General features: G+C 35.1%; 1 protein-coding gene across 6 annotated transcripts in view; it reads left to right on the top strand.

Moving 5' to 3' along the window:
* DGKB (diacylglycerol kinase beta) overlaps positions 1-23,406 on the top strand; it is a gene marked incomplete at both ends in the record, with an annotated part of 637,756 nt that overhangs the window by 233,311 nt on the left and 381,039 nt on the right. For all 6 annotated transcript variants that reach the window (XM_082846621.1, XM_082846623.1, XM_082846625.1 and 3 more), the window contains 3 exons: positions 816-901; positions 2,368-2,457; positions 7,980-8,140. In XM_082846621.1, coding sequence (XP_082702747.1) covers positions 816-901; positions 2,368-2,457; positions 7,980-8,140 — 337 coding nt within the window. The remainder of the gene's footprint in view (positions 1-815; positions 902-2,367; positions 2,458-7,979; positions 8,141-23,406) is intronic.

A 23,406-nucleotide genomic window follows, 5' to 3' on the forward strand; every position in this document is an offset into this window, starting at 1 on the left:
TGTATTATATTGTTACCATTGGAGCAAGAAAGGTGAAGAGGCACATTCTAAATATTCTGTCCTATTTCAATTCTTTTTTTTTTTTATACAAGAAAATAGGCATGTATGATTGTATAACTGGAGACACTACCTGCCTTTGTAATTTTCCCCAAGGTAGGTTGCATTAATAAGCACACTGCATGCAGTAGCAGCAGAAGCAGTGGACATTTATCACAGCTGACCCCGCAATTAGTCTTGAGTATTCCTGGGTGGCAAACACTGCCAGCCAGGTCAAAAGACAGGGGGAAGCCTGGCTTCTAGTTGCAGATTCAGTCAGAAGGAAACACTGAATACAGTTGGCTAAAACCTCCTCTGCAGCCTGATCATTTTCTCCCAGTAATGGAGAAGGCAGAAAACTCTCAAAGACATATTTACTGACCTATTGGTCACATTTATATAATTATTCAAAAGAATTGTTTATCAATAAAAATTAGTAAATGAAACAATTTTGTATATGTCACTCTGCATTATGTGAACTGCATACCGCATATGGGAGTATATCTTAATGAAAATCATTATAATTTATTAACTTTATTTTTTTAACTTTAGAGTTGATAAAAGAAAAAATATATTTATTATAGAATATAGAGTATATAATGACAATGTTTAACTTAGGACATGTTAATACTTTTATTTTAGAATTTCATTCTACATAAGAATTTAACGTTTTTCAATAAAATCAAAATCTTTCATTAGATGAAATGCTAAATATACAAAACTAAAAATGTCCTAATTTTGAAATATCAATCACGTGCCATAACGTGCTTATTTTTCAGGTTAAGCTTTTTCCGTGATGTTCCTGATTTCAGAGTGTTAGCCTGCGGTGGAGATGGAACTGTGGGGTGGATTTTGGACTGCATAGGTAATGAAGACACACATTTAACGTAGCTGGGGTGAGAGTGGTAACCTTAAATTCTGTGTATTTTGTTTGTTTATTTAGTGCATCCATATCTTTGGATGTGGATGCATTAAATAAACAAAATACACAGTGATACACTTAGACATCTGGAATGTTACACACTGTTTACTGGCTTAATTTATTCGTCTATATTTCAAATTTTTAACTGACAAAATAATTTACAAGTAACTAGAAATCCCTCTTCTCTCATTCATTTCTCTTGGAATTTAATAAACCCTCAAATATTTCTGGATCTGCATTGACCAATCTTTTTTAAAAATAGGCCTCTTCATAAAAAGGAAAGATTGATTCAAAAGAAGTTTTACTATCTATATATATTGAAGCAAACTTTTATTTAGTCAGTACAGTTGAGAATTTTCTACCTTTTCATACTCTCAAAAATATTCAAATTAAAAATGAATACATATTGTCAGCACACTTTTGGTAAGCATCTAACGACTTTAATCTACTAACATTTTTAAAACAGGAAAAACAGGGAAAATTGTATTCTTTGGCCTTCCAATAAACAATGTCAGTAGTATTAATATATTTAAGGAGAAAACCAGAGTTCAAGAACTGCAAAAATTAAGGAGTTGCTTGAACAGTATCTGAGAACTTGTAAGAATTTTAGTGAAAACAGGAGGATATTGTTGGTTTGCATTAGCCCTCAAAATCTAAGCCTTGGCTAGTACACTGTGGCACATCCCTACATAATCTATTCCCTCCGCGTTCCTACACACCCACATATGCTTACTTTGAAGGGCTGAGAAGGGAGAAGAATAAAGAAAAATAATATATGTTTGTGAGATTTGCTCAGTGATTCAAACAAAAGCATGTGGAATTTCAGTGGCAAATATCTTTACTGGACTCAAACACTATGTTGTATAATGTTGAACCTCAAACAAAACCAGGTAATCTTTTACGTCGTTGACTCTGACACAGAGCAGCACAAAACCATTGTTAGCGTTTTACTAACCTTTAGAATTCCACTACTTTCAAAATACTTTATTCCTTCAAGTGTACCTCGAGTTGATGTTGCAAAGGACTTTTTATAGGAAGCTACTTCTCCACTCTGCTTACGTCCTTGTATGAATATTCCTGTGTTGTATATACCTGCATCCTTGAGAATTTCAACAGAGTTAATTCAAACACGCTACAATTTTTAACTGAATTAACATATTTAAAAGGCTTTCCTCATGCATAAGTCTTGAAAATTCCTGTCACTCTGTGAATTTTGGTATTTATTTGTTTTATAAATTGCTAGAAATACATACAAATTAATCAATTTATGATTGTATATAACTATAAAATAGAACGTTTTATGTTTATAAGTACCTGGTGGAATGCCTTCCATGCCAAGCTGTGTTTATTTCATTGTCGTTCTGTCTGTGATCAAAAATTTATTTTATTTCAATTTTTCAATTCTACAGAAAAGGCAAATGTAGTCAAGCATCCTCCAGTGGCTATTCTGCCTCTCGGGACCGGCAATGATCTAGCAAGATGCCTGCGATGGGGAGGAGGTAAAATAGCTTAAAAAAAAAAAAAAATCTTAAAAAACAGAGATATAGTACAGAGCACCCTTCCCCCAAAAACTAAATCCAGCATTTCTTCACTGCATGACAGCTGCCATGTGATTTCAGCAAACATAATTGCTGTCAGATATGTAGTATAATTTTGAACAATCGTCTAGAGTAGAGAAACAAATAGTGGACCAAGAGTTAGACTGTGAGTGCTAATTATATACTTGATGGGGCAGGCAAGCTTCCAACCCTTTTTGGTTTTGGGGTTTCCAATTTAAGAAATGAGATAAGCATGGGTTAACTCTAAAATAATGTTCACATTTGTAATCTCTGAGTGTGTGAGAAAATCACAAACAAAGGAAAAAAACTGAAAGGCTAACAAATGACTTGTCCAGGAATAAGTACAAGAGGTAACACATTTTCTGAGACCCACTTTGCACCAGGTGGTGTGTTCTGCACTTGGGGTACAGGGTTAAGAATAGAAAGAAAACAATATCTGCTTTCAACGGAGCCTTAAATTCTAGTGGAACATGAAGTCATGTGTAAATTGTGAGACTTCCTACTGACAAGTAAGATGATAATCAACATGATGAATGACCTCACCTAGGAATTGATGAGGTGACATAAGAAGAATCCTAATAGGTGGATAATGACGGAGCCATATAGAACTGGGGGTGGACATTATAGGCAGAGGGAACATCAAGTCCAAAGGCCCAGAGATACAAAGGCACTTAACATTACTGAAGGAACTGAAAATGGAATAGTGTAGATGGAACAGGTGAGTAAAGGGAGAATATTTCAAGATGAGATCTTAAAATAATTTGAAGTGTCATTAACAGGCTAAACTTACCAGAAGATATCAAAGAAAAGAAAACCATATTTTGCTAAATAAACAAGAACCTAATCCTAAATATTTTTAGCATCTAAACTCAGAGAAGTTTGAAAAGTGTCTAGTAAGACAGTATAAATCAGAAGCCCTTGGGAAGCTTGTTAAAAATATAGTGGACCGACCTTACTTCAAATATGCTAAATGGAAATCTCTAGAGATGGGACCCGGGCAGTTGATTTTTTTTTTTAAGCAAACTCCCTAAGTAACTTGATTTACAACAAAATTTGAGAAGAATTGTTCCATGAATACCTGGGCAACTTGTGAACTCTAAGATGTATATACATGTATTTGTGTATTTGACAGAATTTGAAACCAAGTTAAAAACATGGTATATGATATATTTGTAACTTTCATTAAGGATATAACTTAGTAGAAGAATATTATAAAATACTGAGTTAAATTGTATAGAATCTAAAGATAGATATAGATAGATAGATAGAATGAACCATTGCTTACGAGATGCTTATATTTGCCAATGTTAATATACGTGTATTGATTAAAAGGAAGAGAATCATGCATGTGGCTTCTTACATATTCCTCTGGAAATATTTTTGATATTTGAAAATTAATAATTTTATTTTGGCTTCAAGCTGGCAAATGACTTAAATCTCAAAATTGATATAGAAGTTCCATTCAGGGCATCCTTTAATTATTTCCTTGTAAACAGTTTCAAAGATATTCTTATCAGTGGCCAAAGACACATGGATTATAGTATATGTCAAAGTGTATATTGATGATGAACTCTTTGTGCATGTCTAGCATGTGCTGGCACTGTTCTAGGTGATGGATATTAAATGAGAAAATAAATAAAGGGTTCTTACCCTTTTGGAGGTTACATTTTCATTGTGTACACAGACAATAAATCACTGAATAATGAAATATATAATTACAAAATAAGGTCAAGGATATGAAAGAATCAGAGTGTATTTTCAGAGAATAACCGAGGGGAACTATTCAGCTATATGGTCAAGAAGACCTCTCTGAGGAAGTAACATTTAAGCTGGATTTAAAATATGAGGAAGAAAGAGCGAGCTCTTTGTACTGAAAGGACTGAAGGAAGGCTGATGTAACTCTAAGAGGTCATGGGGCAGTGGGTAGGTATGGCCTCAGCGGGGTGAATAGGATGACGTTGGAGAGAGAATCTGGAGCCAGATTATGCAGGTCTTAATGGTCATGGTAAAAATTTTATGTGATTGACTTTGAAGCACACAGTGAAACTTTGGAAGAGTTTCAAAAGCAGAGTGGCACAGTGACATTTGTGTTTTCAAAATAGGTTAATTTGGGGGCATAAAAGACTGTTAAGAAAATGTGGCAATGTGGGGAATCATAGTTTTTGAAAGGAGAATTTGGATTACCATTGTATTTAGAGGATAAATGGGCTGGGCTAGGGCGGTGGTAGTACAAATGAGACAAGTGCACACACTGACATTTTCAGGGATAGACTGATACAGCGTGCCAATGGATTGGGTAGGGACTTTGGGGAAAGTGAGGTATCAAGGGGGAATGCAAGATGCCCAAGGTGAGCAATTAGGAAAATGGAGGTGCGATCTGCTAGAGTTTACTAATAAAGAAACATGCTCTGGGGTGGCATTATTTCTTGTCAGGTGTCTAACTTTGAACAAGTTGCTTAACAACTGTGTGCCTCAGACTCCTCATCAGAACTTGAAGAAAATAATGGTATCTGCCTTGGAGGTTCTTACACCCGACTATCAAATTGTTTCCCCAGTGTCTGGGTTGAGTCCTTCCTGTAATTATCATTATGCTTAACATTTGGGAAAGAAATTACTTTATTCAACCAATAATCATTTTGTTCACGTAATATCACTGGAATCTATTGACTGGAAGCTTAATTTTTATGAGTATATTTACATATTTTGGAAAACATAACACTGTACAAATATAAGATGTTGTAGGACATTTGAAAAAATACTTAATTTACATTCTCTTTGCAATTTTTCTGGCAATGATTAATCTCTCAAGCAAAATTCTGAAGTTTACTGCAAGAAAAATGTTGTTTTGTGAAGAGTAAGGGAGTAGGAGGCAGAATTTTACATGGAGCACACTCTTACAAATATGTTGTTGCTTTTCTTTATGTGATTTTAAATTTGTAAAAATTTCTATGACATTTTAGATAGAATCAGTCATTATGATAACATCATATCATTAAAGCGAAGATAAATACTAATTACGTTTTCATTTGGTTGCTTAGCCTAGAGTGATTATAGGCTTTAAATCAAAATAATGGAAGCAAAATAGCATCATTCTTTTCTGGAAAAAGCTTTGTTTGCATATTTAGTAAGTTTAATTTATCTTTTTTTAAAAAATATAATCTTTTTGAGTTCAGGAATCCTATTTATAGTTATGGATCATTATTAAACAAGCTTGAGCACAGATAAATCTAAACAAGTAGGGCATAGATATTTGTTAAATGGGGAACTACAATTTGGAATTCTTCACCTTTGAGAATTAGCACTGGACTGCAGGTATGATTCTCCAAATAGATTTATTGCCTCTCTCTTTCCATTTTTCCTTGGCTAGAAGACTGATTGATACCAGCCTTTTTCATACATAGCCATAAAAACTTTGAGAACATATCCAGTGCTAAAGAATTTAAGTTAATTGACCCTACTTAATCTAGCTGTATTAATTCTTTCATTAAATTCAATTCTATTATGTTGTCTCCTGGTCGGTTGCCGTTCCTACATTTTTCCAGTGTTATGCTGAACAATGCTTCTATTAACCTGAGATGTAGCTGAGGACAAGCTCAATGTTTGTTTTAGAGCATTATCATTTACTCATATTTCTGCTGAGTGGGTTTGTGTATAATACTGTATATTAAATATACTATATTGTCATACTATATTATACATTAGTTTAATGTATATAAATTCATTTATATCTAAAACGATCATACTTATTTTCAAACAAGAGTAGAATTTGGAAAATAGGTGAATATATTTAACTGTTTTTAATTCAGTGCACTAGGTAAACATATATATATATATATAATTTATTTGGGGGACGTTAAAAGAAATTAAAAATTAAAAAGAAAATAAACATTGGGAATGAGGGTGGAACTATTAAGAAACACCTGAAAAATAAGTACGCTTAATTACTATACTCTTGTAGTTTAAACAATTCAGTGTTTTATCACTGAGTACAATTATATGTATATTATGTAAGTTCATAATTTTTGAATTATGCTATAAAATATGGTATGACATTTATTGAAATGGTTTTTAATACTTCTAATGTTTATATCTGTGTAGTCGTTGTTTGTTGTACTTTTTGCTGTGTGTATTGAATGGTGCATAATTAGTTTCTAGACCTGTGTAAGGTAAGAAGAGATGGTAGGCTCCAAGATACGTATTCCTGGTTTCTGGCTGCCTTGCCCCTCTAATAAGTTAATTCAACAAATACAGTATAAATGTAATTTAATCTTGCTATATTACAGTGCCTATTCCCTTTTCTTTTAATCCAATCGTTTTTTCCAGAGTTATGTGTGCTAACACATCTAACGAGGACTCATAGCCTCTGGCATTTTCTTGTTCAACAAATAAATTATTAAAATATAGAATGAAGTTGGACACGGAAAAAAATCTATGAAAATATTGTTGCTACTCAAAATATCATTGTAAGGATGTGTATAGAGTTAGAAAGATTATTTAACTTAGTACATTTCAAATTCTAATGTCATTGTCAGTATTATTGTTGACAACTTTCTATTCTTTTGCCTTATATACTAAGACCTTTTATGCATTTTCTCATTTTTTTTCTCAATTAATTCTCACACCAAACCTAAGTTTTTACAGAGGAAGAAACTGTTTAGAATTTTAAAAGCAGACACTGAAGTAAATAACACAGCCAGGATTAGGCTACAGCCCTAATTAACTATAATGTTAGATACCTAAAGGTACATTTAAGAGAAAGTATAATATTAAGCAACAAGTTTCTTTTCTGGCCATGGTGGCTATCTATAGTAGATTTATTTAAAAATGGATTTGTTGGACATTTACTGTAGGGCACACCTGGTAAAAGGAACTTGTGGGGAGAAAAATGAAAATAACTATAGTGCACCATGCTAGTTCTACGGTAGGGCTAGTTTTGAGAACTGTGTACTGTGGTACAGTACAGAATCCATTATTTTGGGAGGGTGGCTTCTGGAAAAAAGTGTTATCAAATATAAAGCCTGCAGAGGGAGTAGAAGCAAGGGACAAGTCTAACATGGCATCCAGGCTTTTTACTATAGCAACTGGGTGGAGGGGAAAGTCAGCTGTTTTTCGGAGGGAGAGTTCACAGGAGGATGATACCAAAGCACATCATTAATTCCACTTTGAATAAATACATTGATAAAAAGTTTTGTGAGGGGTATGCATTGGAGGTGTTCATTTGGCAGTTGGCTGTACTGTGAATTTGTCCCACAGGAGTGAAATATGAGTTACAAATTAAAGATAAAATATTGGTATGAGTATAATAAGATTATAGTTAATTCTCCAACCTGTGTTAGAATTTGCTTTAAAATGCATTATTTAGCTTTAGAATGATACACACATATTCACACGCTTAAACATATATAATTATAGCTTTTGTTATTTGGTTATATTTTTTCTCAAGATAATTTTTTTTTCATTAGGTTATGAAGGTGAGAATCTGATGAAAATCTTAAAAGACATTGAAAACAGCACAGAAATCATGTTGGACAGGTGGAAGTTTGAAGTCATACCTAATGACAAAGATGAGAAGGGAGACCCAGTGCCTTACAGTATCATCAATAATTACTTTTCCATTGGCGTGGTAAGATTTTCCACTAACCATTCTTTTTTTACCAGTTCTGGATAATCACTGATGTAAACTCTTATACTATGAAGATTTACTGATTATAAATAATTTATTTTATCTTTGTGTCAGCAAAGCACCTCTTCTAATGGGTAATAGTAAAGCTTATGAATTTATTTAAAGTCAGAGAATCAGTGATGATTTTTTCATGTGTTAAACAAAGGAAAGAAACTATATTTTATGTAATTGGCTTGACCATTTGTGTTAGTAAAATGAAGCTTAGAATGGTTTATAAGGTAGTTATAAGTTTTAGAGTATAAGCTACAGTTTCACATTACTAAAAATGTGAAAACAATGCATCAAATTTTTTCTTATTTTGAAATCTACATTATAATATCATAACCTATTAGGTTTTTATTTATAGACATTATTTTAAAATTTATGGTTTAGTGTAAAGTCTAAGAAAAATGCTGCTAGTATTCTCAAGTGGTTAATAAGTCAAAAGGTTAATTTTTCACTTACTTTCTTGAAAAATTTGAGACCGAAATTAAAATATCTTTTGGCAATTTAAAGAGTTATTGAAATTTCAATCCCTAAGAAATTAATAATTTTAACAGTAATTTTACTTGTATTTATATATATATTACCCAGTAATTATGAAGTCTTAAAATATATTATCTACAGCATTACATTCCATTGAACATATTTTCCCAATATTAGTCTTACATCATGTCTCATTTCTCTCTTATGCATGTGCATGTGCACACATACACACACAGACACAACTAGCAAACTATAAAAAGCATTGGTTGAGTCCATGAACTTAGGAGTCAAGTTACCTTTAGCAATTTTTTTTTCCTCTTAGTGTGCATTCATTTACCCGTGTCATGATAGTTATTATTTTCTCTCTCATAGTTGTAAATAATGTGATTATACATTTAAAGAGCCTCGTATAATGATGCATAATGAAGGCTAAATATACAATCTTTACTAATACTATGATAATGATTATTATTATTTGCAAGAAAAATGTAATGCATTTGATCCATTAAAATTCTATTTATATTTGATATGAATAACAATATTTTAACAGCTTTATTGGCAAATAACTTACACACAACCTAATTCACTCATTTTAAGTAAACCTTTTAATGATTTAATAAATCTATCCCATATTAGAGTGTTTTGATCGCCAAGACAAGAACCCTCATGCCCACTTCTAGTCAATTCTGGGTCCCCAAGCAAAGCTCTAATCTTTCTGCCTCTAAGATTTGCCTTTTATGGATAGTTCATATAAAAGAAATAATACAATATATCGTTTTTTGCACCTGGCTTCTTTCACTTCACATAATGTTTTGAGGTTCACTTATATGAACTACATGAATACTGTATTCCTTTTATTGCTGAGTAGTAAGTATCCCGTTGTGTGGATATATCATATATTGTTTATCTCTTCACGGGTTGATGTACATTTAGATTGCTTCTGGTCTTTGGATATTATGAATAATGCCACTGTCTTGAGTCCCTATAGTTAATTTTTTATTTTGCTTACTGTACTTTTTGACTCAAAAATTTCTATTTGGTTCTTTTTTATATTTCTAGGTCTTTAACTGATATTTTCTATTTGAATAGTCATTGTTCTTATACTTTCCTTTATTATTTAAGCATAGTTTACATTAGTTTTTTTGATCAATTTATAATAGCTGTTTTGAAGTCTTTGTCTGCTAAGTCCAACATCTAGAGTCCATCAGAGACATTGTTTGCTTTTTCCAAAGTATGTGAAACACTTTCCCATTCCTCTGCATATTTGCTAATTTTTTGTTGGAAACAAGAGATTTTATATAATATATTATAACTGTGGATTTGCATTCTCCCATAGGTGTTATGCTTGTTCCTGTGTTTGCTTAGGGATTTCCCTCCACTGATTATAAGGAGACTTTCTCCCCTGTAGTGTATGGATATACTGATGCCTCAGTATTTTTGTTTTTGTTTTTTCTTCTTGCTTTTATATTAATCCTGGCTTCTAGGGATCATTCCTGTGTCAGCATGATTGACCAACGTTTGTGCTTAAACACCTTGAGACAGTTCATCCCTTTGCCACTGAACCTGTATGTTCATTGGGGAACACATACAAACTGCAGGCAATTATTAATCTGATTCAGCTTTTAATATCTGCTGGCTTTTTTGTCTCTTCTGCTCATGTAGAAGGCCTCTCACTTAGCCAAAGATGTATAAATAACTATGGCCCTCTTTGGACTTTCCTGAACATATGTGCGACCTTGTACGTTCATATAGCCTTTCAGATAGCCAGGAATATGACAAAATATCAAGGCCCATTATGGCTGTCTCATTCTCAAGATCTCCTTGAATATCTGGCTAGTTGGCTGGTTAGTTGCTTGCCTTAATCATTTTCGCAAACTGAGGCAATCTGCTACATTTGCCACTGAGGTTACTATTATTTTGGATAACTCTGGGTCATGGAGTTTTTCCAGCTTCCACTCCAAGTCATGTTAGCTCCCCCGACAGTAAAGTTGCTTACTTTCATAACTTGCCCCACCCTGGTAGATCTTTAGTACTGATGGAGGTGGAGGGTAAGGTAGCAGCTCAAGGTTGAAACATCACAGATTGCCAGTGTTCTTCTCTTAGGTTCAGTAGTTTTTCTTGAATAAATAGTTCTCAGTTTGTTATATACCTTTGATCAATTTTCAGTGGTCCTCAACAGAAGTTATTTCCTTTCCATCCCAGGAAACATTTGGCAGTGTTTGGACACACATTTGATAGCCATGGCTAAGAGAGGATTCCTACTGGAAGCTAGTGGGTAGAGGATAGGGATGCTGATAAACACTCCCAGTTCATAGAATAGCCCCCAAATACATAAGAAAGAATTACATAGCTCAAAATGTCAATAGGGCTGAGGTTGAGAAACCTGGCATCAACAAACCAATATTAAATACAGAACTCAAGATGTTGGAAAAGGGGAAATAGCTAACACACAAAGAAAAGGAAAGCTGTAATAGAAATAAGACAGGACATACAGCAAAGAATAACAAGAGCAAAAAAAATTGAGTATGTTAGTGAAACCAAAAACTGGATCTTTGAAAGTAATTAATCAAATCTACTGCAAAATTGATTTTATAAAAATATTGTAAAGAGAATTGCAAATAAATAATATAGAGTGAAAAAAGACCAAAAATCCCCCCCGTAAAGACAAAACATAATATCCCAACTGAAAATATTTTAGGACTAAATAAGGAAGTGTAGCAAAGTTACTAAATATAAAATCAACTTAAATATTCAATATTATTCTATTATATAAGCAATAATCTATACATTTACAAAAACAGGAACCAAAAAATTAGAACTATCCAAAAATTAATAAAGAATATACAAGACCTAAAAACAGAAACATTAAAACTCTCTACAAAGACATAAAAGATCAGAATAAACAGAGACATTTTCTATTCTTAGATGGGATAGCTTAATAATTTGTAATACGCAAATTAATGTATACCTTTAACCTGTAAGTAATCAAAATTAGAGCTGGATTTTATGACAAATTTGAAGAACTTTTTCCAAAATATATATAACAAAGTAGCTCAGTCAATTTTAATAAAAAGAAATGGAGAACTGTTTTACCAAATAAGACATGTTACAAATGAATTGGATAATTATAATAAAATAGTGCAATGAATGATAGAGGAAGGACTCAGTGGAGAAGCAGAGAGACACATATCGAAACTCAGTATAGATGTGGCCCAAAATCTCATTGGAGAAATAATGGTGCTTAGTTGATAAGTGTTCAAAAACTACCTTTCTAGGGGGAGAAAATTTTGTTAGAACTCTACATTAGATAGGCAATTGCTGGATGTATTGAAGTACTAAATTTGAAATGCAAGGTTTAGGACCTAATTCAAGAATATGTAATAGCATTCATTTATGATTTTAAGGTAGAACAGAACTAAACAAGGTAGATTTTGATTGCGTTTCTTTAGAAGGGTCCTGTTCCATTTAAGTTGGAGCCTCTTTCACTGAGTTTGACATGGGAAGGAGAGGTGTGAAGAGAGGGAGAGCATCCTTCCCTGAGATATTTGCCTCTGTCCCAGCAAGACGGAGGATCAACACTCAGGGTCACAATCAGACCAGTAGACCTTATAGAGAGTTCAAGCTTTGGCTGTCACTCAGCCAGGCCACCTTCTATTTAGCAACTTACATTCCTCTGCCCCAGTGAGTGCATCCAGCAAACAACAAAAAGAAATGAATTGTGTACCTCAAGCTTATATATTCCTGAATACATAAGAAACAGTGGAACTGGAGCATTGAAAGAATAAGGGGAATATTTCAACTTTTTTTTTTTTTTTTTTGGTGGCACGTGGGCCTCTCACCGTTGTGGCCTCTCCCGTTGCGGAGCACAGGCTCCGGACGCGCAGGCCCAGCGGCCATGGCTCACGGGCCAAGCTTAAGATGGCACATAATTTGTACTTGAAATTATCTCTAGGAACCCTCCTACCTCCTAGTTACAAGGTGGTCTCAAAACTTGACTCTACTGTCAGTGTTGTTTTCATTATTTCAATGATTGCCTTTTATATACTGACTGTAAGTGATTTACAGTATAAATAAAACCTTACTTCAAATTTTTAGAGAACCTGTGAGGCAAAGCTCAAAATATTAGTGGTCTGACAACAACTAAAAATTAGTTCTTCCCTCACGTTAGGACAGCAGGGGTTGACTTTTGAGGAGAGGCTCTGCTCCACTTGGTCAGTCATTGACCCAGCATCCTTCCATCTTGTGGCTCCACCCTCTTCTTGATACACGGAGCCCTCTCTATTTCAACAGTTGGGCAACAAAAGAGGGTGAAGTGTTGGCATTTGTGTTTGTTTGTTTGTTTGTTTTTAATAGACCAGGCCTGTAAGATGTTCAGCTTGTAACCCATTGGCCATATCCAAATCAATTAGATGCACCTAATTGTAAGGAAGCTGGGAAAGGAATTCTGTCTGCCCAAGAAGAGAAGGGAAATTGGTGAATAACTAGCCAGTTTCTGCTAATTTCTTTTTGTAATGCCTTTCACTTTTAGCCAGAACAATTGGAAATAATTCTGAAATCATAATTAAATCTGAGAATAGGTATTCATCTACAGTGGTGATCCTTAAATAAAAAGCACATTTATTTATTACCTTCTATGTGCCAGATACCGTTTGAGGGTTGGCAGTGAACAAGAGAGAAAAAGTCTATATAATCACTAAACATATTATTGTGAGGTGAGAGAGAATTCTCATGAGAAACTTAACAGCTGGATGTTATATAGATTATAGAAGTTAATAAGAAAAACTGCCATGTTCTACCTTTCATTCTGATTTTGCACTTTAATAACTATAGATAATCTCAAAGATCACAGTTAGAAAATTGTTCACCCATTGCATCACCATCAAATTCATACATGCCATTAGTTTTATCCTCACTGTTGATTCTTCATTCATTTGCTTAATAAACAAAAAAACTAAGTACCTTTTTTTTTTGGTCAGGCCCTGGAGTTATAGAAGTGAATAAAAGAGATAACCTCATTATTAGAACTTGGAGTTTAATGGTAGAAAAAGCATTGAAAAACAAATGCACAAATACAAGTTTTTTGGAAACTTATGATGTATACTGTGAAAGAAAACAAAAGTTGCCATGAGCTAGAATAAGGGACAACAACGTTAGGTCTCATGGTCAAGGAAGGCCTATATAAGGAAGATACATTTAAGAGAGGATCTATGGAATACACATAAGTCAGGTGGACACCAAAGAGATGGAAAGAGCATACCAAGCAGGTATAACTGTATGTGAAAAGCTCAAGGAGAGAAAAGGCCCGTTGTGTTCAAAGACCTATAAGGTCAGTGTGCCTGGAACATAAAGATAGAAGGTGGGAATGAATGACAAAAAAGGCAGTAGCAGAAGTGGCTGCTGCCATGTCTTGAAGACTTGGAAGCCAAGGTGTGGTGTCTGTCTTTTAAGAGAGGCCACTGAATGATGCAATGAATATAATCGGGAAATGAAATCCAATTTATGTACAGCAGGAGTTTGTCTATGAGAGGTAATAGTTAGACATTAATTAAAAGGTAAAATAAGTGTCATAAAAAAGGTACACATAGCTTTGGATATTTCATTTAACCTAAAACCTATAAATATAATTGAATTGACGAATTTTTTCTTATAGGTCCAGCTCATGTCCTTTCTTTAAATGTGCATCATCGACTGGGGTTCTACAAAGTTTGCTTGTATAAATCACATTCCATAATAAACCATCTGTGATTTCCATTTTTAGTTTCTTTTAAGTGGAACAAAAATTCAAAAGATACTTGTGAAGCAATCAGTATAAAATCCTTCTAGATTTTTACAATAGTTTAAAAAATCTTTTATAATGATTTTTCTTACATATGATTTTATAACAAAGAATATATAATTCTACAGCAGTTTTAGAATTGCATTTATATCAGATCTTCCCAAATCATCTTCGTTTTCATATAAAATACTTTCTTTTTGTAATCATATTTTCCATTTATATAATAGGTAATTGAATGATATAATAAAGACTAAAACTGGCATAAACAGTGTTGGGAACAACACAAATGACGGTTGGTAAGTGTAAACCTCAAAATGTGGAAACACTGCCAGATGTAGTAGCTGAGAGGGGCTGGAACTGAGTTACAGGCTGCTTCAATATCCACAGTGGGCAATAGGAAGGACGTAGATGGGCATGTCTCCCTCTGGGTCCCTGAGGAGACAGGACCAGTGGGACCACTGCTAAGAAGGACTGAGGCCAGGTTACAGGGCTGCTTCAAGAGCCACAGTATGCATTTTACAAAGCAGTCACCTTTTCCAGTCTTTACTGAACGGCCTGGGCATAGAAACACCTTGCCATAGCAGCTAAGGATTCTGAGGCTCTGTCGGATTTTTTCTATAGATGCACCTACTCCCCGCCTCTTGTTCCCTCTTTGGGAAAGTGGGGGGAGGCATTCTTAACATTGTTTGCTTTCTCTCCATCCCCCAAAGCCAGGGTGGGTGCTGAGAGCCTTCTGTGTGTTTTCCTTAGGGCAGAGCCCTGAAATGCGCAGATCTGGGGAGCTTCGGACGGTTCCGCGGAGCTGAGCCATCCGTCCGCGCATGCTCACCAGCAGTCCGCAGGGGCTCGGCCTCCCACGCGGCACACACGCATAGGGCACGCATGGCGCGTCAGCCAGGAGGCGGGGCGGGCTGAGGCACGCAGAGCGTGGCAGGCGCCTGGTGGGCTGAAATTATCAGCTGAGGCTTCCAGAGCAGCTTGTTCGCCAGCCTGCTGAAGGAGTCCGTGCGTTGGTCTGTAGGCTCTGTAGGCTCCAGCGCCCCTTGTTGAGGTCCAGGCCCTTGTGGCTCTGAGTCCTCCTCTCGCCTACCTGCTCCCAGCCTCTTCCGACACCGCAGCTTGTGCTGAGACCCTCGCTATCCCCGGTGAGGCAAGAAAGAAGTGGCCTTTGGGGCAGCGTCCTGGAGCCGTGGGAAGCTGAACACTCACTCCCAACGCTCCCACTTTCCCCCGCCCCGGGGGAAATCTCGGGCTTAGTGGAGCCTCTCTTGGCACTGAGCTGTGCCACTCTGGGGGAGAGGCCATGCAGGTAAAGGGAACAGTGTTCTTACCCCCTTCAATGGGTCTGATCTCGGATTTTTTGCTCAAGTGGTGTGCTGGAATTTCTCCGCTGGACTCCCCGACTCCCAACAAAGGTATTACTATCTATTCCTTAGTGGTTGTCAAAATCTATGTTCGTTTAGGCGGGGGTGGGGGGGGTGATGGCTGAAAACGCCTCTTCCGCCATCTTGCTGACTCGTCTCTCCAAGAATTTTTTTTTTGTTTTTAAAACAAAAAGAAACACAGAGCATAATAAATTTGAAAATATAACCACAGCTATGGAAAACATTTAAATAATTATGAGTATATCCTGTGCATCTGTGCTAGTAAACTTTATCATGTGGAAGAAATTTGAGTATTGTCTGTCCAAATGAAGAAAGCTGAAATATGCTGAAGAGGAAGGGGTAGGAAATCTAAGGCAGTAGTTCTCAAACTTAAGCATGTATCAGAATCACCTGAAGGGCTTGTTAAAATGCAGACTGACGATCCTCAAACCCAGGCTTTCAGTAGGTCTGAGCTGGGGTCCAAGAATTTGTGGTTGTAACAAGCTCCCAGGTGATCCCAATATTTCCTATCCGTGGTCATACTTTGAGAACCATTTCTCTAAGCACATAGCCAAAGAGGAAGACATAAAAATGTAGTAAAAGAACTATTAAAACTGCTGTCATTTCAAATGATTTTTCATAGAACAAATAATTCTTACATTTTAAAAATTGTTCCAAAATATAGATTAACATGGAATGTTTTCCCATTCTTTTTACATAGCTGGCAAACCTCAGTATCAATACCTCAAACACAACCCCCCAAAAGAGCATACATATGTGTATATAAATACAACAGTTGCAAACATCAAAATTAGCAAATAAATTCAGGTATTCTATTTAACTAAAACCTATTGACTGTGTAGGGTTTATTTCAATAAAGTCAAAATGGGTCAATGTTAGTATAATTATTTAAATAAAAAATAGGTTTGCTATTTTGTGTGTGTGTGTGTGTGTGTGTGTGTGTGTGTGTGTGTGTGGTACCCGGGCATCTCACTGTTGTGGCCTCGCCCGTTGCGGAGCGCAGGCTCAGCGGCCATGGCTCACGGGCCCAGCCACTCCGCGGCATGTGGGATCCTCCCAGACCCCAGCACGAACCCGTGTCCCCTGCATCGGCAGGCGGACCGTCAACCACTGCGCCACCAGGGAAGCCCAGGTTTGCTATATTTTATAATTAAAAACTACTGAAAATGTGTAAAACATTTTCTGCAAATTAATAGTTAATATTATAGTAGTAGTGGCATACTAGAGGCATCCCAAATAAAATCAGGAAGAATACAGGGATTTTTCTATCACCACTCTAGTTAATCACTTTTAGAAAAGTGAGCTAATAATAATAAAAATTTAAATGTCATAAATATTGACAAGAGACAAGCTTATTGTTAATTGAAGATGATACGATGACGTATATAGTAAATATGCATCAACTAAAAATGAAACTAGTAAATCAACTTAAGCTGCCAAATACTAGATAAATATACAGAAAAATGACCCTGAAGCCTTCCTTTATAAAATTACCTGTTAGGGCTTCCCTGGTGGCGCAGTGGTTGAGAGTCCGCCTGCCGATGCAGGGGACCCGGGTTCGGGCCCTGGTCCGGGAAGATCCCACATGCCGTGGAGTGGCTGGGCCCGTGAACCATGGCCGCTGAGCCTGCGCGTCCGGGGCCTGTGCTCCGCAGCGGGAGAGGCCACTGCTAGCAGTGAGAGGCCCGCGTACCACCAAAAAAAAAAAAAAAAAAAAATTACCTGTTAATATAAATTTAGTTAATGATATCAGAAAACTATGAAGTATCAAGGTTTACATCTAGTAAGAAAGACACTGAGCTTATAGGGAGAAAACTAATTTAATACAAAGTTATAAAATAAAACCTGAATAAGTCATCTCATGTTCCTATGTGGGAAGAAATCAAGACTCCTTGAATTAATTTATAAATTTAGTCCATTGCTACTGAGAATTATAGTAGGATTACTGGTAGTTGTTTTGATAAATGATAATTTACAATTATACAAAAATGCCTTTATATTTTTGAGATAATTAATATCCTTTAATGGTCAGTTTCCTTGCCATGTGCAGAATACTATCAAGTTAATGTAACTAAAATATGAGAGTACAAAAAATAGATAAATAGAAAATAATGTAAAGTTAGACCAAAACGATGACAAAGATATGCAGAGAATTTAGTACTTGTAAAATGTTGAAATTTCAGATCATTGGATAAAAATGAAGTGCACAGTAAATTAGGTGACAGACTTGGTTACTCTTTTGAATGAAAATAAACTTATATTTGCATTCATATCCATGTGAAATATATATCCACTAGATTAAAAATGCAAATTATATCTTATAAATTAATATATAGTATAAGATAATGTTAATATAATAATATAAGTAATACATTTATAAGATATTAGAAGAAAATATCAAAGTATATTGCTTAGGGTAGGAGAAACCTGTGTGAGGCAAACCAGAAACTTAGGACCCATAAAAGAAAAGGAAATTAAAATTACTTTTCATAATCTTTCATTTAAAAAAGTATATTAAAACTCATTAACAAAAGCCAAAGAATATTTCCAACACAAGTAATAAACATGGTGTTAATAAATTAAAATGTTGAATTCTTAATAAAAAACATCTAATGGAAAATTAGACTAAGACTATGAAAATTACAATGAATAGCCAGATAAAAAGATTCCTGTTATTAATTTATAAGGAAATTAAAAATTATACAATGGGTTATCTTGTTTCAGATTATTGAAAATTACAAAGAGTGGTAGTATCTAATGTCAATGAGTGTATACAAAAATAGGCACATTCATAATTGTGTGGTGGGTCTATCAATTTAATCTTTTGGAGAGTAATTTGATTGTATCTGTTAAAATGTGAATACCCTTTGAGCCATCAGTCCCATTTCTAAGAATCCATTCAGCAGAAGTAAATAATACAAAAGCCTAAACTGTACCAATTATATTTAGTGACATACAGTTGGGAACAACCTAAAAGTTTATCATTTTGAACAGGAAAAGAGGTCTCAAAATCATAATGGTAAATCACAAAAGCAAATTGTCCGTAATTAAGCACTCTTTTTCCTATTCTTTAGAGAATGAGGATAATAGCTATCTTAAGGAAGTATTGGGGGTTGAGTGAGGGACTCTTAAAACTCTTACAACAAACAGTATCTAGTGCTGATGCTCAATAAATGTTAAGAATGATGATGGTGATAAAATATGAACGGTTTTTTATGTAGCTTTGTCTCTAAGAACATATAAAAGAGTCAGCAAACATATATGCCAAAATGTTAACGATATTAACATTCTTACATAGGGATTTGGAAAGGGAAATGATACTTTCTCTTCTTAATGTGATTCAAAATATTGTAAGACCATGGGCAATCTTTAAAATTTCACAGGATTTTTCAAATGTATCGAAGTCTCTAAACCTGCTACCATGATGCTTAAATTCTCCTTCAGATATTCACTCTGACCTGTTCTATATCCCTGCCTCTTATAAAAATTGTTTTAATAGTGATTTGAGATTTGATGTGGTTTTATTTGCTTATTTTAAGTGGATAGACTTTACTAAATTATACTTGCCATTCTGTTGATTCTTGTTTCATACATTCTCATCTTTTCCTTAAATTTCTTTATGTTCACTATGTGCTGGACATTCTTTAAACGTTGGGTACTATAGTGAAAATCAGTATTGGAGAATAGAGCAGACATAACCAGTTCTTATTCAATCTGCATTTTCATGGGGGGGTGAGACAAACAAATGAATTTGAAGTAGTGGTAAGTGTTATGAAGGAAAAGATGCAAGGTACTATGATAGAAAGTGACTAAGCGTGTGCATGGTCTTTCACTGCTGAATGGAAAATATTTTCTGTTTTGTATGAGCTTATTTGGTGCACTTTGCACAGTGAATTCATCTGTTCTGGGCTGCCTGTACCAGACCATAACAAAGGCTTCTGTTTCAAGTGTTGTTGCCTTTGCTTCCTCTTGTTTTCTTTCTTTTTTTATTGAGGTATAATTGACATATAGCATTATGTTTGTGTCAGGTGTACAACGTGATTCAATATTTGTATACACTGCAAAATGAACATGGCAGTAACTCTAGTTAACATCCATTACCATACACAGTTTTTTTCTTTTTTTTGTCTTGTGATGAGAACTTTTAAGACCTGCTTTCTTACTTAGTACCTTTGAAATATGCAGTGTGGTGTTACTGACTGTAGCCACCATGCTGTACATTACACTCCCATGACAATTATTTTATAGCTGGCGGTTTATACCTTTTGACCCCCATCACCCATTTTGCATCCCCTCTCCTGGCATCCGCCAGTCTGTTTTCTGTATCTGTGAGCTTGGTTTTGTTTGTATTATTTTTTTAGATTCTACATACAAATGAGATCATACAGTATTTGTCTTTCTCTGACTTAATCTCACTTAGCATAATGTTCTCAAGGTCCATCCATGGTGTCGCAAATGACAAGATTTCATTCATTTTATGGCTAATATTCCATTGTGCACGTATACCACATCCCCTTTATCCATTCATCCATCAGTTCAACTTAGGTTGTTTCGATATCTTGGTTATTGTAAACAGTGCACGAATGAAATTGGAGGTGCATGTATCTTTTCAAATTAGTGTTTTCTCCATTTGCAACAGCTCCACTTTCTCTTTGGCCATCTCCCCTTTGCCGATTTGGCCTTATGCATCCCAAAGTTATCAAGGCCCTCATTGTTAGCCTTAAGACCACTGGCTCATTAATTTTACTTGTCACCTTTCTGGTTTTGTTGATAACTGTGACTTTCCCAGTCCATAACTACAGTGACCCTGACTTCTCATGTTTTTGTCCTTGTGGCTTTGAGCTGGAGAGTTAATTTCTGGAAAAGATACTGGTGGGAAACTTGAACATCTGGGAACTGTAGAACCCAGGCTCCATGGGAGTTCCCTGTTGAAAAACATTCACTTTTCTCACCAGTACAGAAAGCAAGAGAGATTATATATTTAAAATGCAGATATAGTTCAAATTAATAATAGCTGCCTCACATACACAAAGGATCATTTTAAGTCCCTTTAACCATTAACTTTTTCCTGTCGTGTGAGTAATCATCCACCCAAGCAACACATGCCATATTGCAATAAGGAGAGTATGAATGTGTAATGTCAGAGAAGGAAGGGTGTTAGAACGCAAAGGTACTCCTAGTAGAGGATCCAGTTTAACAGAACAGCAGAATATCCTCTTATGGGCCATTTACCAGGATTTATAAATGGCGTTGTTGAATAAATATTTCTTAACTTATGGTGTATACTGTACTTACATTAGTATAAAAAATTCTAAAATATTGAGTCATCGTGGTCATTTAGTACTCTAGTTCTGATTAGTATTTTAGTCAGAAAAGAGTTCATTTATTAGATTATTCCACAAATACTTATTCAGTGCCTGCTGTAATTCCTGGATAAGCGTTACAGTGGATACAAAGATGAACATCATGCCAGAAAGAAGTGTGAATTCCAGCATATTGGACGTAAAACATTACACACATGCATCTTCCCTTAAATGTGGCTACAAGAGATACAAATAAGTAACGTTTCAGGGAATTAATTTTTGTCCCTTTAAACTGTCAGCATATTTATCTTGTTATTTTAAATTTATGATATTAAGTTATTACAAAGAGCATAATTATTATAAAGAATATTTAGCCCTAGAAAAATAGATATAAAGGATTTTTAGGATGTATGTCAGCCATTACCTTACTGTTAATTGGGGCATCAGTGTATAATAAACCAAATACACAAACATCTGTATTACCTTTCAGTTTAATTTGTGGAGAAAAAATTTTAAGACTCATTTTGAGTTAGACTGCAGTAGCAATAGTGTGACATAGTATTTCAACCATAATAAATGTGAAAATAATAAAAGATTTAAGTAAACCTGTTTCTCACTAAGTATATCAGTGATCATCTTTGCAACTGAGAATATGCATAATTATGCATAATTAAAACCTATGAATCCCCACCCCCTAGGTCTCTGAGGCTGACTCTGAAAAGCCCATGGATTATATCCATGGAAATGCTTCTACTAACATAAATTATATCTGGCTTGCTGACATCGATAGATATTCAGCCACAGAATAGTGCTCATGTAAGATTGTCTTAGCCCAATTCTGTTTTCCCTACATAGAGTATTGATTTTGTAGCAGCTGTTAATCATCCCAGTAAGTTCCAATTTGGATACTCTTCAACACAGACGTCAGCACTGTGAGCAGAAACAAGCAAGGCAGTAAGAATTTCAAAGGCTTCTGGAAAGGTCCTCCATTTTTTGTAGAACATATCCAGAAACAAGTTAGTATCGCACGCTGTGTAAAAAGTGAAAGCCAACATGAAATTTAAAACCTTTTCCATATTAGTACTTCTGAAATTGGAAATGGGTCTGTGCGCTCTGTGGAATTACTCTCTGAGTCTGGAAGAAATCTGACAAAGACTAGTGGACTTCTAGTGCACCATTTATATTACCACCCAAATGTCCTATCAAATAGATACTTGCATAGTTATGATTTAATATCCTTCAGCCTTAGTCACTAAAAGCCTCTTACTCCTCCAGTGTAGCAAAAATGTGACTACTGAATTCTCATAACTATAAATTTCAAGTTAGTGGCATAGTTAGCAATCAGAATTCCTTTAGTTATTAGCCCTTTCTTACATTACTTATTTCCTTGTGCCTTTACTGAAGATACAAAGGAAGTATCTTAACCGTATAAATTTAGTTATGATCACAGACTGGTTAAGAACATAGAGTTTGGGGGCTTCCCTGGTGGCGCAGTGATTGAAGGTCCGCCTGCCGATGCAGGGGACGCGGGTTCATGACCCGGTCCGGGGGGGGTCCCGCATGCCACAGAGCGGCTAGGCCCGTGAGCCATGGCCGCGGGGCCTGCGCGTCCGGAGCCTGTGCTCCGCAATGGGAGAGGCCACAGCAGTGAGAGGCCCGCGTACAGAAAAAAAAAAGAACATAGAGTTTTTGGTCTGGTCCTGAAATTAATAAAATTAGACTCTGAACATGATCAAATCTATTTTTTTAAATCTCATTTCCTTTTCTATATCCACTTCATCTATGATTTTATTATAAACATACAATTTTTAAGCTACCACCCTTTTATTACTTAACTTTAAATTTGTTTTGGCCAAATTCTGTTGGTCTAAAGATAATTCTGTTATTAAGCCAACAATAATTTATGTGTTTTCCTAAGTGAGGAACTTGGATTATACATTTGAGAAATTGAAAACATTAATCAAGTAAAGCCTATAATTCTCATTATAGAAAGACATTGTTTTCAAAAGTTTTTTTCCCATTTTATGACAAGAAGAAATTTATAATGACATTAATGCTGTATTGGATAATATGTTTTTCCTGGATAGTCTACTTCATACTTTTATTGGAAGATTCTGTTTCATAGGACATTTGTTTCTGAAATAGGTTATTTATCTTAAGAAAGATTCACGGTATTTGAATAAATTGTCAGTCACCAAAAGATTGCTAATCTCAAATGCTTGATAATTTTACCTCACAGCAGTGTATTTTACCTACAAAATTTTAATGTAAATTCAG

Source organism: Leucopleurus acutus (assembly GCF_964270905.1).
Source record: "Leucopleurus acutus genome assembly, chromosome: 9".
NCBI classification, from domain to species: Eukaryota; Metazoa; Chordata; class Mammalia; order Artiodactyla; family Delphinidae; genus Leucopleurus; species Leucopleurus acutus.